The sequence below is a fragment of the Exophiala xenobiotica genome (assembly GCF_000835505.1).
Source record: "Exophiala xenobiotica strain CBS 118157 unplaced genomic scaffold supercont1.1, whole genome shotgun sequence".
Classification (NCBI taxonomy): Eukaryota; Fungi; Ascomycota; class Eurotiomycetes; order Chaetothyriales; family Herpotrichiellaceae; genus Exophiala; species Exophiala xenobiotica.
The window spans coordinates 2,012,125-2,026,220 of record NW_013562494.1 but is presented as its reverse complement, the minus strand read 5'-3'; the positions used below and the strand labels follow the sequence as shown (position 1 = coordinate 2,026,220).

Genomic DNA, 14,096 nt, shown 5'->3' with positions numbered 1-14,096 from the left:
GAACCAACTTATCCCTCACCTTACATAAGTCGCCAAGATGCGGAATCTGGAAAAAGGTAACTCCGATCGACACTGAACAGTTCTGGGGCAGCTACTGGTAGCCATGAGTGATATTTTCTTGATCTCTTCGACAATTAAGTGAGCAGCTGTAGACGAATAAAGTGGTTGTTAGAGCACATATTATAACAGGGTCTCATCGCACAATGATAAACAAAAAATCAAATCTGGACCTAGTAAAGGAGTGCGACAAGTGAGTACGGGAAACATCCCCCAGGCAATACAGACTGACTGAAAAGCTTTCCATACTACTCGGACAATCCCGAGGTATTCGACGCAACGTTCAAGGACTATTATCACTTCCAGCTAGAAGGATGTGAAGCATCTTTGGGGTATATGCCATCAAAAGTGGCGACGAGAATGCCGCTCACGAAACATTGGAGCCTCGATGAAAGCAACAGACGCCTGATCTTTCAGCCTCGAGATGCTAGCGGTCAACCTGTCAAGGCTCTAGAAGAGCGCAACAGGATTCTAGCCGAGTACCTCCAAAACATTCGCGAGAGAAAAATCTTCCGTGTCCTTGACGGTTGGCGTAATGAGCTATACCCCATCTATGGCCCTGACAAGTCTCTGATCTTGAGCATGGAACGCTCAGCATCGCCTCTTTTCGGTGTTGTTACGTACGGTGTGCACATGACAGGATATGTGAGGACTGATGAAGGTATGAAGATATGGGCACCTCGCCGTGCGTTGACCAAACAGACGTACCCGGGCATGATGGACAACACAGTTGCTGGTGGATTGAGCACAGGAGAAAAGCCCTTTGAGTGCCTTGTGAGGGAATGCGAGGAAGAAGCTTCTTTGCCTGCCGGTGTTGTTCAACCTGTTCGAGCTTGCGGGACATTGACATACTTCCATGTTCGAGACTCCAGAGCTGGAGGTGAAACAGGCCTTTGCCAACCCGAATGTCAATATATTTATGACCTCGAACTACCATCGGACGTCATACCAAAACCTGGAGATGATGAAGCGATCGACTTCCAGCTTCTGTCGGTGGAAGAGGTCCAGGAAGCAATGGCCGCTGGGAAATTCAAGCCGAATTGCGCTCACTTGCTGGTGGATTTTTTTGTGAGACACGGAATATTGACTCCGGAAAATGAGCCTGACTATATCGAAATCGTCTCCAGATGCCATAGAAAGTTGGAATTTCCCACGCCCTGATATCTGGAAAGACCGATGCAGCCACCAACGCCTTCGCTAAACACACTCTGGAAGCTGGGCCACAAACGACCACAACCACAAACTTATTTCTTGATCAGAAGATAGACATAGTCGATTCTCAGTGCGTTGAGCAGGGCGTATGGGCCGTCCATGTAGAGTAGAAGACCACCAAAGGACACATAGACCTTGCTATTGAAAAGATCAGTCTCCGCGAAACACTTTGCATTTTGTTTTTAACTCACATGTTGTCTCCTTCTCCTTCTTCAAATCTGTAAATTTTGCCGTGGCACACGTAGTCGAACTCGTCTGCAAGTGTCTGCTCTCCTCGTCCAATTTCTCGCCATCCTTTTCCATCATCTTTGCTCCCGTCCAGGTTCAGAGAAAGCGCAAGCGCGACGGTCATGCGCTCATCGACATTGAGGGGGTACAGCTCAGTGTTGACATCGAGGGTAAGGAGGACTTCGTTGCCGCCCTCGCTGAAGGCCTTTATGCGGGACACTCTGTCGTACTTTGCGTTGTTGAGCTCGGTGATTTTGAAGCTATTTTCGAAGAGGATGTTTTCCGACATCTTGATGACAGGCTTTCAGGGGTCCTTAGATCGTAGGAGAAGGAGTGTAGGTGGGCGTGTGTGGTTACTTGTAGCAATGGCGTCGGACACATGAAATATTTTTTTGGGCGCAGGCGTGAAGTCGGCGTTGGTAACAAAATTTCTCCCCGCAAAACCATCCGCACTCAACCAACACCTCTTCCCCTACGATGGCACCATCTTACGCGCGAGGTCTATGATACATCGATGTCCTTCCGAAAGCGCAATGTAGGCCTTTCGGGCTCTGGGCGGTCTCCAGTTGCTCAGACGGCACCACATGACCAAGCTCAACTATCTGGCTGTCGACCCTCGGCCGTTGACGGACGTGCAGTCACGTCGACTGGGACGGCCAGCCTTGATGCGCTTTTGGCTGGACACTCCGGTCTGAGTCTAGGCTGCACACTCCTCATTGAAGAGAGCGGCACCACAGACTATGCTGGCGCCCTGCTCCGATTCTTCGCTGCAGAAGGCCTTCTACAAGATCACCATGTGCATGTCATCGGGATGCCGGAACATTGGGGTCGTGAACTGCCTGGAGCCGTTGGGGACTCCGACAAGAAGGAGAAGCCTGCTGGAAGCACCGAAAAGATGAAGATTGCTTGGAGATACGAGAGCTTGGGACAATTTGGGGACAGTACAAACGCAAGAGGTGGGCAGATTCTTCCTTGTAGCAAAGCTAGACCCAATGCTATTGATTCGACAATGTTGTCATTCTCGCCTGTATCATTTCACTGACATGTCAATCTCCTTCAGAACGTTCACAGCCACCAAGTGCCTCAAAAGGCAAAGGGGAAGAGACAACGCCCCAGTCATTCTGTCATACCTTCGATCTGACAAAGAGGCTTGTCCACCCAGCTTCGTCCCGACTGGATTTCCTGCAGCTGAACATGAATCCATCCCAATCGCCTTTTGGGCCAGTGCTGGAACAGCTGAGTGCCGCGATGTCGAATTCAGCACCCAGTACGGTCCACCGGGTCGTTATACCATCCATGCTTTCTCCTGCCCTCTATCCGCCTCATTGCAATGAGCCTCGCCATATCCTCCAATTCCTCCATGGGCTGCGGGCTTTGTCCGCAGGACACGCCAACCGGATCATAGCAATGATGTCACTTCCCCTGTCTCTCTATCCTCGATCATCAGGACTGGTGAGGTGGATTGAGCTCCTTGCCGATGGTGTTTTCGAGCTCTCCCCTTTTCCTCACTCAGCAGACGCCGACGCGAACGCTTCGCGTGGGCCTTCTGGAACCACAGAAGAGCCATCTCAAGGGCTGTTGCAGGTTCATCGTATACCGATGCTACACGACCGGGCTAGCGGCACGGCCCCTGCGGAAAACGACTGGACTTTTACTTTGAGCAGGAGGAAGTTCACTATTAAGCCGTTCAATCTACCCCCAATTGAAGGCGACACAGACGCTCAGCATGCTTCTGGATCGGAGCCGAAGGGTAAGAAGGCAGATGTGGAATTTTGAGCCTGTCGTTCAAGAGTTCCTATTCGTCGTCATCAGGATGCCGATGTCGTTCATTGAGCATAGTTTCCATCTCGATGTGCTCCGAAGAACCTGGTCCGGGATTGGTCATTGTCCGGAAATAAATTTGGTCATACGATCCATGCCGAGGGTTGATGCTGACTCTTGGAAGTCTTGCTCTGAATCCTTCGCCTAAGCATGACGACAGCGCAAGGAAGACTGTGCGATAGATTAGCCTGTGATGCTTCGTCGAGGGCGGGACTTTGCAAATACCCACGAAACATAGCAAGGGGACGAAGAAGAGCAAGCTTAAGAGCCACAAGACACCCATGGAGGAAGACAGAGGAGTGCTGCAATAGCCTGCAGTCCGCACTAGCTTAGAAGCAAAGCCCACTGCAATCTAGATAATCAGATATGGGACAGCGATCAGGAGGAGAGCATGGAAAGCATAAGGCTATCGTTGACGAACAAAGCATGATGCCTCCTCAGTCAAGGCGTGGTTGTCGCCTAAAGGTTTGCCAAGCTGACTGATGGGTCTCCAGTAATACGGCGGTAGCGTGTGGTCATCGCTCATCTTACCAGGTATTCTTGGACTTGTGCTATCAACTATATCGGAGTTTGCTACGAGTATGATCCTGCGTCCATCCTTCATCTGCTGGACAGGTACTGTAGGTCCGGCTGTTTGATCATCGCTGTCTGCGCAGGTGACCGCTGATCTCACAAGCCACCCTTCCTAGGCTTCTCGGCAGTCCAACTAGCATGGCTGTCTCCCACCAGACAGGGTTCCGGAGTCGACGAAGATTGGCGACTTCGATGCCTGCTTCGTGTGAGATCTGATACGAAGCCCAGGCATCATACGGCATAGCGGCATGTACGACTTCGCCAACTTCATGGATGATGCAATAACACAAAGATGTGCCGAAAATCCGCACAAGCAAGGCAAACGGTAGGCACGATGACGAGGCTCCATGTGGCCATGAAATGATGTACCCCTGCGGCATGCAAGGACCACATGGCGACGGATAAAGGCGTCCTTTTAGCCAGAATAAAGCTCAAGCCTTGGTGCGGCACTCCTGACCATTGCCCATTACAACTCTTAGAGATCTTGACAAGACGACGGTGGCTGCCCATCTTCGCAGCAGTCCCGTTTTCCGACTTGGCTGACGAGGCGGCTGCGGAGCCAGTCCGGGGTACATGAGGCTGCTTAAAAGCACCATGATATCAGGCATTTGCTCCTAGACCCTCTATCCCTCAAGCCTCCAGGTTTATGCTCTGCAAATCCAGCTGTTACAATGGCTCCAACAGGTCAAGAACAAACCCTTTCGGCCAAACGAGCCCAGTACGCTGGTCCGTCTGGTATCAAAGGTATCCTTCACAATGGCAAGACTTCGGCCATTGCGACTTTTGCGGCCCTTGGTGGCTTTGTCTATGGATGTGAGTCTTGGTCACGCATTACGTCGAGGCATACATTCTCTAACCCGGTCGTCCAGATAACCAGGGAATGTTCGGACAGATCCTGACAATGACCTCGTTCGTTGAACGGGCGAGTATTCAAGTCCTGCTACGAGGAGTACTGTACTAATCTTTGATAGATCAATCCGTACTACAGTGGGCATACTGGTATCGCGCAAGGCATTTTGACAGCCATCCTAGAGCTCGGTGCCTGGGTGGGAACTCTGGTCAACGGATGGCTGGCTGATGCTGTGGGGCGACGCATGACCGTGGTGGTTGCTTGCGTCGTGTTCACCGTCGGTGTGATTGTGCAAGCATGCACCGTGAACAAGGACTACGTCCTCGCTGGACGTTTCGTCACCGGTCTCGGTGTCGGAGCCTTCAGCATGCTGGTGCCCCTATACAATGCCGAATTAGCGCCACCAGAAGTTCGCGGTGCGCTGGTTGCTCTCCAGCAGCTAGCGATCACATTCGGTATAATCTCTTCCTGATGTATCAAGGAGTTTACTGACATACAACCTAGGCATCATGGTTTCTTATTGGATTGGGTACGGGACAAATTTTATCGGCGGCACGGGACAGGGCCAGTCTGACGCCGCATGGTTGGTTCCTGTCTGCATCCAGCTCCTACCCTCAACGGTCTTGGCTGCTGGCATGCTGCTTTTCATGCCCCAGAGCCCACGCCACTTGGTGAATCGCGGACGCGAACAGGAATGCTTGGAAACATTGGCACGACTCCGCAGCACCACGATGGAGGACTTGAGAGTCCGTATCGAATTCCTCGAAATCAAGGCCGTGCGCGAATTTGAACGGCTTCGCCTGGCAGAGAAGTTTCCACAGTACCAGGACGGCAGTTTCAAAAGCAATTTCATGATCGGCTTCCACGATTACATGTCTCTTCTCACCAACAAGTCGATGTTTAAGCGAACCACAGTTGCAGTCCTTATCATGGTTTTCCAGCAGTGGAATGGGGCGCGTGAACACGCTCGCATACAGAAATCTCTTTGCTGATACAATCTCCAGGTCAATGCTGTCCTCTACTATGCACCATTTATATTCAAAGGCTTCGGCCTCAATGGTAGTACGACATCCTTGCTCGCGACCGGCGTTGTTGGAATCGTCATGTTCTTGGCGACCATTCCAGCCGTTCTATACGTTGACCGCTTTGGACGTAAGGCTATCCTCATCACTGGGGGTATCGGTATGGCCTGTTCGCACTTCATCGTGGCCGGCATCATCGGCTCCTACAGCGACAACTGGCCGGCTCACAGGGCAGCTGGCTGGGTAGCAGTGGTGTTTGTATGGTGTTACGCTGTCAGCTTCGGCTTTTCGTGGGGGCCAGTGGCATGGGTAGTAATATCTGAAGTGTTCCCATTAGGGATGCGAGCCAAGGGGGTTAGTATTGGTGGATCATCCAACTGGCTGAACAATGTGAGTACTTCATCTGACCTCGTGGCTCGATGCTAATATCCTGTCCAGTTTGCGGTTGCCGTCTCCACATCACCCTTCATCTCCGCTACTCAATTCGGAGCCTTTGTAAGTTGTCTTCCACAAACACAGAATCAAGACGGACAATGCTTCTGAGTCATTATGCCCCATTTGTATCATCTTCTAACGGTACATAGATCTTTTTCGGTGCTGTCACTACAGTGGGCGTCATCTGGGTATACTTCTTCGTAAGTTCAAGTCGGTGTTAAACACCTTGGAGCCAAAGCTGATATTATGCACCAGGTTCCCGAGACAAAAGGCAGAACGCTGGAAGAGATGGACGAGCTTTTCGGCGACATTGGATTTGCGCAAGCCGATCAAGCGCGCAAGGAGAAGATCGAGAATGACATTGGTCTCACAGCTCTTCTGAACGGCTCAGAGAGTGGCGCCGCAAAAGGATTGCCTGATGGGAAGGGAGACTCCGAGCACCACAACGGTGAATTTGTGGAGAAAACAAACACATAACTTGAGCCTGATCCATCATCACACCGTCTGGCAGATTGGTGCAAGGACTCCTGAGGATAGTAGCCTCAACTGGCGAACGGTGGCGGACATGGAAACGGGAATTTCATTGCTGGGCTACAAGCAGGGCAAAGTCGCAAGAAGGACGCAAAATGTGGGATGGCTAGGTACGAGACCGACTAGACTACTCAGTACAACCAGCCTCGGGGTGTTTTCTGTTGTTTGATGTCAGAAATGCAGCAATAAACGGAGTATCGATGCAATCAGGTACTATAGTTGTAAGAGCAGAATTGTTCGGGCAGGTCTCGACTCCCTCCGCTAGCTCTTTCATAACGTTGATTGCACAAAATAAAGTCGCCAGGTGCGCTTATATGTCGTACTGTAGATCGAACTGTCCAGTTTCGGAGCAATCATTACTGCTTTGAGGGCTGCCACATACACACCGGGCTTTCTCCCACTGAGAGACTCCGATCTAGACGAGCTATCGTCATTCACCTGAGTCCCGTTGTATGTTCTTTGGTCGACTACACGCAACTGTCGACTTTGGGCGCTTGCGGAAACATGACCGCCTCCTTTGCTTATCCACGCCCTGACTTCCAACGTAAGGCTCTGAGTTGGACGTCGCTGAACGGATCCTGGGATTTTATCTTCGACGATACCGACGTGGGGCTGTCTGAGTTGTGGCAGAGAACAGGCATTCCCGTTCACACAGGTGGGCATGACAAACGCGCCGTCCAAGTACCATACGCGTTTCAGACACCGGCGTCCGGCATCGGTATCCATGAAGCCCACGAGGTGATCTGGTACGAGCGCACTATCTGTGACATCCGGCCCAAGCATGAGATCGCCCAAGGCTATCGCGTGTTGCTCCGCTTCGGTGCTGTGGACTACGAGTGTTCAGTCTGGGCAGACGGTCGATGGATCGGTGGTCACCGTGGCGGCCATGTGCCTTTCGATCTGGATGTCACCGACGCCTTTCTGTCCGATACAACAGAGGGGACGGTTCGGCTCACCCTACGCGTACGGGACTCGCCATATGATCTCAGCCAACCTCGTGGGAAGCAGTATTGGGGTCCTGTGTCGGCGGATATCTTCTACTCTCCCACGAGCGGCATCTGGCTGTCGGTCTGGCTGGAGAGTGTGCCTGTTATGCGCCTTGGTAGCTCCAGTGAGGGGACGATCCTGCGGTCAAACGACATCGAGAGTGGTCAGCTGCATGCCCGCGTCGCTGTCCTAGGTCGACACAGGGGTGGAAGATGCGCCGTCGAGATTGAGGCTAGCCTCGAAGGCATTCCAGTGGGCAAGACCAGAAGAGACCTACCGAAAGACAAGGATTTTGTTGGCTTGGAGTTAGGTCTGCACGTACCCAACGCGGCTGAGCTGCAGAAAACGGCTCCGTTCAATATTGATGGCAGCTGGCTCAACGGTGTCGCCTTGTGGCATCCAGAGCATCCCATCCTATACGATGTGACTCTACGCCTGTACGATGCTATTGGGACCTTGGTGGACGAAGTCCAGACCGCGACAGGAATGAGAAGTCTATCTTGGCAGACCGGCGACGGAACTTTTCGATTGAACGGCAAGCCGTACTTCCAGGCTCTGGTTCTTGACCAGGGTTATTGGAAGGAGACAGGTATGACGCCACCATCTCCCGACGCGCTGAAAGCCGACATAGAGATGTCAAAAAAGATGGGCTTCAACGGATGCCGCAAGCACCAAAAGGTCGAAGACCCCATCTTCCTCTACTGGGCGGACAGACTGGGATACCTCGTCTGGGCGGAGATGGCCAATGCCTACGAATTCGCCGAGGAATACGTCGAGAGATTCAACGCCGAGTGGATGGAAGCTGTCAAGCGCGACATCAATCACGCATGCATCGTCACTTGGACACCGGTCAACGAGAGCTGGGGCTATCCCTCGCTGAAGAATAGCATCGAGCAACGCGATCATATACGTTCGCTGTACTATATGACGAAGTAAGTGGACAGTTATGAACAGCTTCTGATTTCTTTGTGGCCTGCTACTAATCATGGGGCCAGAGCTCTCGATCCAACTCGGCCCATCAATGACAACTGCGGTTGGGAGCACGTCCAGACCGATCTGACCACGTACCACGACTACGCAGATTCCCCAGAGCTGTCTTTGTCATGTTCCAGAATGGAGGGTGGCATCCTCGACAAGAAGTCCAATCGCGAAATGTTCACACAACCTATCTATGCCGGCTCCATCCTTCTAGATGCAGGAGCACAGCATCAAGCCGGCGCTCCAGTCATCTGTACGGAGTTCGGCGGCGTCAACATTGCTGCTGCGCAAAATGAAACTGCCGGCGAAAAGGATTGGGGCTATACCACTGCTGCCGACTCCCGGGATCTGCTGCGTCGGCTCGAAAAGCTGGTCATGGCGGTTGTCAAAGGAGGTCATTCATGTGGCTTTGTGTACACTCAATTGTGGGTGCCCTTTGCTCCTCTTCCTTTTTTGTCCCTCGGCACCATCGTGGCTGCCACCATGGTCTTGCCCCTAACGCTGAAGCAGATGTGATATTGAGCAAGAGGTCAATGGCCTCTATTCTTACGATCGTCAAGAGAAGGTACCCCCTGCGGAAGTCAAGTCGATCATGGAGGCTGCTAAAAAGCACTACTATTCCGTCGTACTGAAGTAGTTGAAACGGCACATAACAGCACAGCACAAGGGGACAAGCATTGCCAGTAGTCTTGCACAGGTAAAAGGGCTACAGTACGTAGTAATTCACTACGGCGGATCAACACACCGCTGATGCTGCCAAGAAAATGACTTTGAATATTTCTAATTACCTCGATGCTACTCGTAACTCGACTCGACCTTTCAGTTCTCTACAATTGCTTCACCAGGCAAACAAGCCATGTAGCTTCCGTCCTTCTGCTTGAAGGCCAGTCTTCAAGCCAGCTTTCTCTCTCTGCTTTCACGTCCGATCGCGCAAGACTTACCAGCTGCCGCCCGCTAGTCTACCAAGATTTCAAGGCTCTTCTGAAGTCGCAGGTACGTACAAAATAATCATCTCCATCTTCATTTGCATGATTAATCCCATTTTTTTAATCTGTCAATCCACTGAGAAGCTTCCTGGAAGCCACATGACTGAAGCGAAAAATCGTTGTTGAAATATGAAAGCATCCTCCCTGATTGCATGTTTTTCAAATTGGCTCGTGAGATCAGGCACTAATGCCGGACTCGCCTAGGTGGACAGTTGCTGCAATGGAGAGCCAGAGAGATCTTGGATTTGACTTCTTGCCCGATCTCCCGGTCCCTATCTCTCAGGTTGGAGGACGATATCTTCTGTTCGACATCAAGATAGCCACCTATCTCCGTCGAGAGCATCGAATATGCGGCACGCAGACCGGAACCCTCCCCCTGGCGCCTTCGCAGAATCTTTTTTTGGGCGTCCCCATTGAGATCATGCCCGAAGAAGCTCAACTGCTTGTCGAAAAGGGCGTTGGTTTCATCCTCGATGACGCTCGATCTCACGACAAAGCAATGCAATCTCCCGACAAGGCCAGACGGGCTGACTATCTCGCGAGCATCCGCAAACAGTCGGAGCAAGTCGAGCAATTCAGAATCCAAGAAAAGGAGCAATCCCGGAAGCGTGCCTTGAGCAAGCTAGCAAAAATGTCCTCTGCTGGGACTTCTACTCCGCGTCAGGATAAGCCTGTGGCAGATTTATTGGACTTTGATGATGGTGAATCATCCACAGTAGTGCCGACAGAGAGCTCTACTCTTGCCGAAACAGCCTCGCTGCAGTCAGAATCTACCACGAAAGGACGAATCAGTGACACTACATCGACCAACTACCATGTGACACCTACAACGTCGCAATTTCTGCTCTCAAGTCCTCCTCAAACACCAAAGTCGGCCGTCCCAGATCTGCCAGCTTCATATCCGATGTACAAGCACCTACATGAGAACGGCTTCTTCATGACTCCCGGATTGAGATTTGGTTGTCAATACACCGTCTATCCGGGCGATCCCTTGAGATTTCATTCTCACTTTCTGGCGGTGGGTGTTGAATGGGACGAACCCCTTGAGTTGATGGATATTGTCGGTGGTGGGAGACTCGGGACCGGCGTGAAGAAAGGCTTCTTACTCGGTGGAGCAAGCCCAGCAGGCGATGTGAGAACCTTCAGTATCGAATGGGCCGTAATGTGATAATGGCCTTTGAGAAGGCCCTGTACTGCCGCTCATTGTGTTCATAATAATGCATCGGTTGATCTGCCTTGGACCCATCGTTTCTAATACTGTGTCTTTTCCTTATTCTCGATGATGATCATCACAGGCGCATTCATTCCAGCGTATCCGTCCTTGACGAGAGAATTGCATGCCTCAAATCCTTCATTCTCGTTCACAGATAGTCGGTGACCTTCCACTTGAATTTGCGATTTGCTCTCTCCGCCGGCCTAAACTCGAATTGATTCCCATGCAACTCGAACACCAGTGTCCTTGTCTTGTTCGCCTCTTCTTTCTTTTCGACTTCCATCTCATCGTTGTCGCCGTTCACTGGCTGCTCGTGTTCCTTCGTCGCAACACCGTCATGTTCCACCATTTTCTGCTCCTCCGTCTGTTGGTACAGAGGGATCTCTACGCCATACCTGAACACGCAATCCTTCTTAGGCACAGTCTTCACCTCGTCCTGCTCGGTCACAAGGACAAACGTATACCTTGTATCCCGAACCACAATGCCCTTGCTGCCAACCTTGCCTACGTCTTTCGCACGCACAACCTCGACAAGCGCTCCGTGGAAATCTGCGCTCGCAAGAAGACTTCCATGGCCCTGTGCGGTCACTGCCTTGTTCAGCCCGCCCGCGTTGACCTTCCCGTCTCGAGTGTACCCGAGGACTTCGAGCATATATCCGTTCCACATCTCGTGCAGCTTCCGGTAGATTTCATACTTGATTTCCTCCTTCTTGAGCTCAAACACGCCGAGCTGCCTCTTCTCCTTCGCGCTAAGAGGCCTGGGCTTGCGCTTGCGTAGGTGATATTCCTTCTTGCGCAGCCGGACGTGTCGGCGGAGCGCGCGTTTGTCTTTGTCTGAGGACGATGTCGTTTGCAGGAGGAGTGGTTTGTTGCGGACCTTGTCGGTGAAGATGCGGCTTGCTGTGTCGGGGGAGTGGGCTCGCTGGAGGAGAGTGTGGGCGGGATGAGAGGTTGTAGGAGTCGCGGAGGCTGAGACAGGCCGCGGAGAGGATGTCATGGTTGGAAATTGAGGCGAGAAGGTGAGGTTGAATATACCCACCGTGCCAGACTGGACAAGTACCTACGAAGCTTGAAAAGGTGAGTGTGGAAGAAGCGTGAAGATGAGAAAAGCTGCGGAAATATGTGACTCGGTCGCTCGACCGATCGTCACTGTCATGGGCGTCGTAGATACTGCAGATACCACGCTTTCTGCTGCTTGGCTGCGAGGAGATCCTAGACAGCTGGTGACCTCCTCAAGAGTCACCCGAAGTGTCTCTGCAGACCCATAGAGCAGTTCATCGGGGATGCGCAACTCATCTGCTTCATATTCTTCGACGACCAACACAACACGTGCAAAATGCTGGAGAGTATCTTACTATCCTGGGAACAGTTAGACGGAGACGCACGTGATATGGAGGCTATCGAGAAACGTGCGAGGCTACCTTAGAGAATATCTTTCCAACCTCGGAGCCTTGCCAACACGGTGTCTGTGACTGTGTCTGGCGTCCCGCTACCAACGAAGAAAAAATTACTGCCGCCATACTACCCTATATGGCAGTTTCTGGCTGACCGCTTTTCTTTTCATCAGCCAGCAAACGATAGATATTCGGGTATATAACTTCTTTCCCCAGTCACGTGCCAGTTCAATTTCTCTTTTGTATTGTATCCTCTTCCAGGTGCCTTCGACTACATCGGTGAAGAATGACAGCAAGATGCAGGCCTCACCGGGCCCAGTCTCGTCCAGCGGATGTTCATCATATCTTGTACCATGTTTGGTACGCCTCAAGGGCGGAGAAGTGCATACCAATCAAGGATGAAGAGAGAGACCCCAAGTCATCACGGGGTAAATGCGTACATCATTGCTCAAAGTCCGATCTGTCTGGATGTATGACTACATCATCTCCTTCACCGTAGTCTCAAGGTATTCCACCTGGTCTCGAACCCATTGGCTCATCATTTGCCGTATCTCATCCGCCGAGCGTCCACGCACGTCCAACTCCTTCATCTTCAGAGCTGCGCGTTGCGACATGACGTCCAATCGATAGCTGGCCCACTGTCTGTACAGTTCGTCCAAGTTGCTGATCGGCCTCACCGTCCTCAGGCTGCTCGAGTCCCGCACGGCAGCGTCTCTGGGTCTAAACGAAGTGACGAAGGTGATTCTCTCGCCCTCGCCCAGGCACGGCAGTGCGGCGTGGTTGACGGAGCCTCCCTGCATCATGACTGCGTACCCCATTCCCGGGGGCTTGACCTTCCTGATAGACCCGTCACCGGTCCGGAGCGCGGTCTCGCCTCCTTTCATGCCCACGGGGTCCGATAACATCAAAACGCAGACCCACGGGTAGGAATCGTTATGCCATGCAGACACCAGCGCCTTACTAGTACTTTCGGTCTCGGCAAGCGCGCCGTCTTCTTCAAGGGGAGCGGAATTCCGGGGAGGCACCGGTGGAGGGAGATTCTCGGTGATGGGCGCGTCCTTATTGACGTCTGCAGGGAGTTGGACATTCAGCTGTCCGATCTCGTAGTCGTAGATGATGTCGAGCTCCGTGCCCGCGGCTTCCGAGCAGGCTTGCCGCACAGCCTCGCTGCGCCAGAGAGCGTAGGTGAAAGGCGCATCTGGGCCATAGCCTCGGATACGATAGACACCCGGATACTTCAGGGAGCCGTACTTTCCAACCACCTCGCGGCGAAAGATGTCCGCACGAAGTTCTCGGACCCCGTCGGCAGAGAGCAGCGGGAAGGGCGTGGTGATGGCGACCGGGGAGGTAGCGGTAGGGGGGTTGAGACCCAGGTCGTCGAACGTAATGATTTCTTCAGGCGTACGGTAACTCATGTGTTTCTCGGGGTCGAATGTGGCAGGTTTATAGGCATTTAGTTCCCGAGTATGGGGTGCCGGAACGCCCACTGTCTCTGAAATAGCCATCTTGAGCAGGAGAGAAACTGTAGCTGGTATCCGTGTGCCTGGAATGACCGGAACAGTTGGTTGATCAAGACTGAAGGGCTGATGGTTGACGAGGATAGGGGACCATAAAACATGAGATTATCTAATCCTAGACACTAGACACTCATGAGGTATGTTTATTGATCCGAAGGCTAGACAGATCAAAAAGACATATAGCACATATCCGGACCCAGCGCAGCGCCACGAGTGGAACTGCATATCAAGGTACCTGCCTGCATACCAAAGCCACCAGATTGACCAGACCTCCACAGAAGAACTTATCCCA

General features: G+C 52.2%; 8 protein-coding genes across 8 annotated transcripts; 5 read left to right on the top strand and 3 right to left on the bottom strand.

The window, feature by feature from the left end:
* The first annotated feature begins 138 nt into the window (after positions 1–138).
* PV05_00779 (uncharacterized protein) lies at positions 139–1,404 on the top strand. Its single transcript, XM_013465702.1, has 2 exons — positions 139–250; positions 297–1,404. The coding sequence occupies exons 1-2, from the start codon at positions 204–206 to the stop codon at positions 1,216–1,218; spliced, it is 969 nt and encodes a 322-aa protein (XP_013321156.1). The 5' UTR covers positions 139–203; the 3' UTR covers positions 1,219–1,404.
* PV05_00778 (uncharacterized protein) lies at positions 168–1,867 on the bottom strand. The gene is made up of 2 exons (XM_013465701.1): positions 1,461–1,867; positions 168–1,407 (listed from the first exon to the last, which is right to left on the bottom strand). The coding sequence occupies exons 1-2, from the start codon at positions 1,784–1,786 to the stop codon at positions 1,302–1,304; spliced, it is 432 nt and encodes a 143-aa protein (XP_013321155.1). The 5' UTR covers positions 1,787–1,867; the 3' UTR covers positions 168–1,301.
* Positions 1,868–1,971: 104 nt separating this feature from the next.
* On the top strand, positions 1,972–3,833 carry PV05_00777 (uncharacterized protein). The gene is made up of 2 exons (XM_013465700.1): positions 1,972–2,453; positions 2,558–3,833. Exons 1-2 carry the CDS (start codon positions 2,012–2,014, stop codon positions 3,271–3,273), a joined length of 1,158 nt encoding a protein of 385 aa, XP_013321154.1. The 5' UTR covers positions 1,972–2,011; the 3' UTR covers positions 3,274–3,833.
* Positions 3,834–4,562: 729 nt separating this feature from the next.
* PV05_00776 (uncharacterized protein) lies at positions 4,563–6,960 on the top strand (the record flags this gene model as incomplete). The annotated part of the gene is made up of 8 exons (XM_013465699.1): positions 4,563–4,704; positions 4,761–4,804; positions 4,863–5,196; positions 5,246–5,698; positions 5,786–6,153; positions 6,202–6,258; positions 6,348–6,398; positions 6,454–6,960. 8 exons carry the CDS (start codon positions 4,563–4,565, stop codon positions 6,673–6,675), a joined length of 1,671 nt encoding a protein of 556 aa, XP_013321153.1. The 3' UTR covers positions 6,676–6,960.
* A 273-nt stretch (positions 6,961–7,233) lies between these two features.
* PV05_00775 (uncharacterized protein) lies at positions 7,234–9,210 on the top strand (the record flags this gene model as incomplete). Its single annotated transcript, XM_013465698.1, has 2 exons — positions 7,234–8,648; positions 8,712–9,210. The coding sequence occupies 2 exons, from the start codon at positions 7,234–7,236 to the stop codon at positions 9,208–9,210; spliced, it is 1,914 nt and encodes a 637-aa protein (XP_013321152.1).
* Positions 9,211–9,900: 690 nt separating this feature from the next.
* PV05_00774 (tRNA-intron endonuclease) lies at positions 9,901–10,848 on the top strand (the record flags this gene model as incomplete). The annotated part of the gene is made up of 1 exon (XM_013465697.1): positions 9,901–10,848. The coding sequence occupies one exon, from the start codon at positions 9,901–9,903 to the stop codon at positions 10,846–10,848; it is 948 nt and encodes a 315-aa protein (XP_013321151.1).
* A 193-nt stretch (positions 10,849–11,041) lies between these two features.
* On the bottom strand, positions 11,042–11,890 carry PV05_00773 (uncharacterized protein; the record flags this gene model as incomplete). The annotated part of the gene is made up of 1 exon (XM_013465696.1): positions 11,042–11,890. The coding sequence occupies one exon, from the start codon at positions 11,888–11,890 to the stop codon at positions 11,042–11,044; it is 849 nt and encodes a 282-aa protein (XP_013321150.1).
* Positions 11,891–12,763: 873 nt separating this feature from the next.
* On the bottom strand, positions 12,764–13,792 carry PV05_00772 (uncharacterized protein; the record flags this gene model as incomplete). The annotated part of the gene is made up of 1 exon (XM_013465695.1): positions 12,764–13,792. The coding sequence occupies one exon, from the start codon at positions 13,790–13,792 to the stop codon at positions 12,764–12,766; it is 1,029 nt and encodes a 342-aa protein (XP_013321149.1).
* Positions 13,793–14,096: the final 304 nt, after the last annotated feature.

Coding starts and splice junctions, on each gene's coding strand:
- PV05_00779 (XM_013465702.1), top strand. CDS start 204: ATGATAAACAAAAAATCAAATCTGGACCTAGTAAAGGAGTGCGACAA. Junction 251..296: donor CTAGTAAAGGAGTGCGACAA/GTGAGTACGGGA, acceptor CTGACTGAAAAG/CTTTCCATACTACTCGGACA.
- PV05_00778 (XM_013465701.1), bottom strand. CDS start 1,786: ATGTCGGAAAACATCCTCTTCGAAAATAGCTTCAAAATCACCGAGCTC. Junction 1,408..1,460: donor GAAGGAGAAGGAGACAACAT/GTGAGTTAAAAA, acceptor TCTTTTCAATAG/CAAGGTCTATGTGTCCTTTG.
- PV05_00777 (XM_013465700.1), top strand. CDS start 2,012: ATGTCCTTCCGAAAGCGCAATGTAGGCCTTTCGGGCTCTGGGCGGTCT. Junction 2,454..2,557: donor GGACAGTACAAACGCAAGAG/GTGGGCAGATTC, acceptor AATCTCCTTCAG/AACGTTCACAGCCACCAAGT.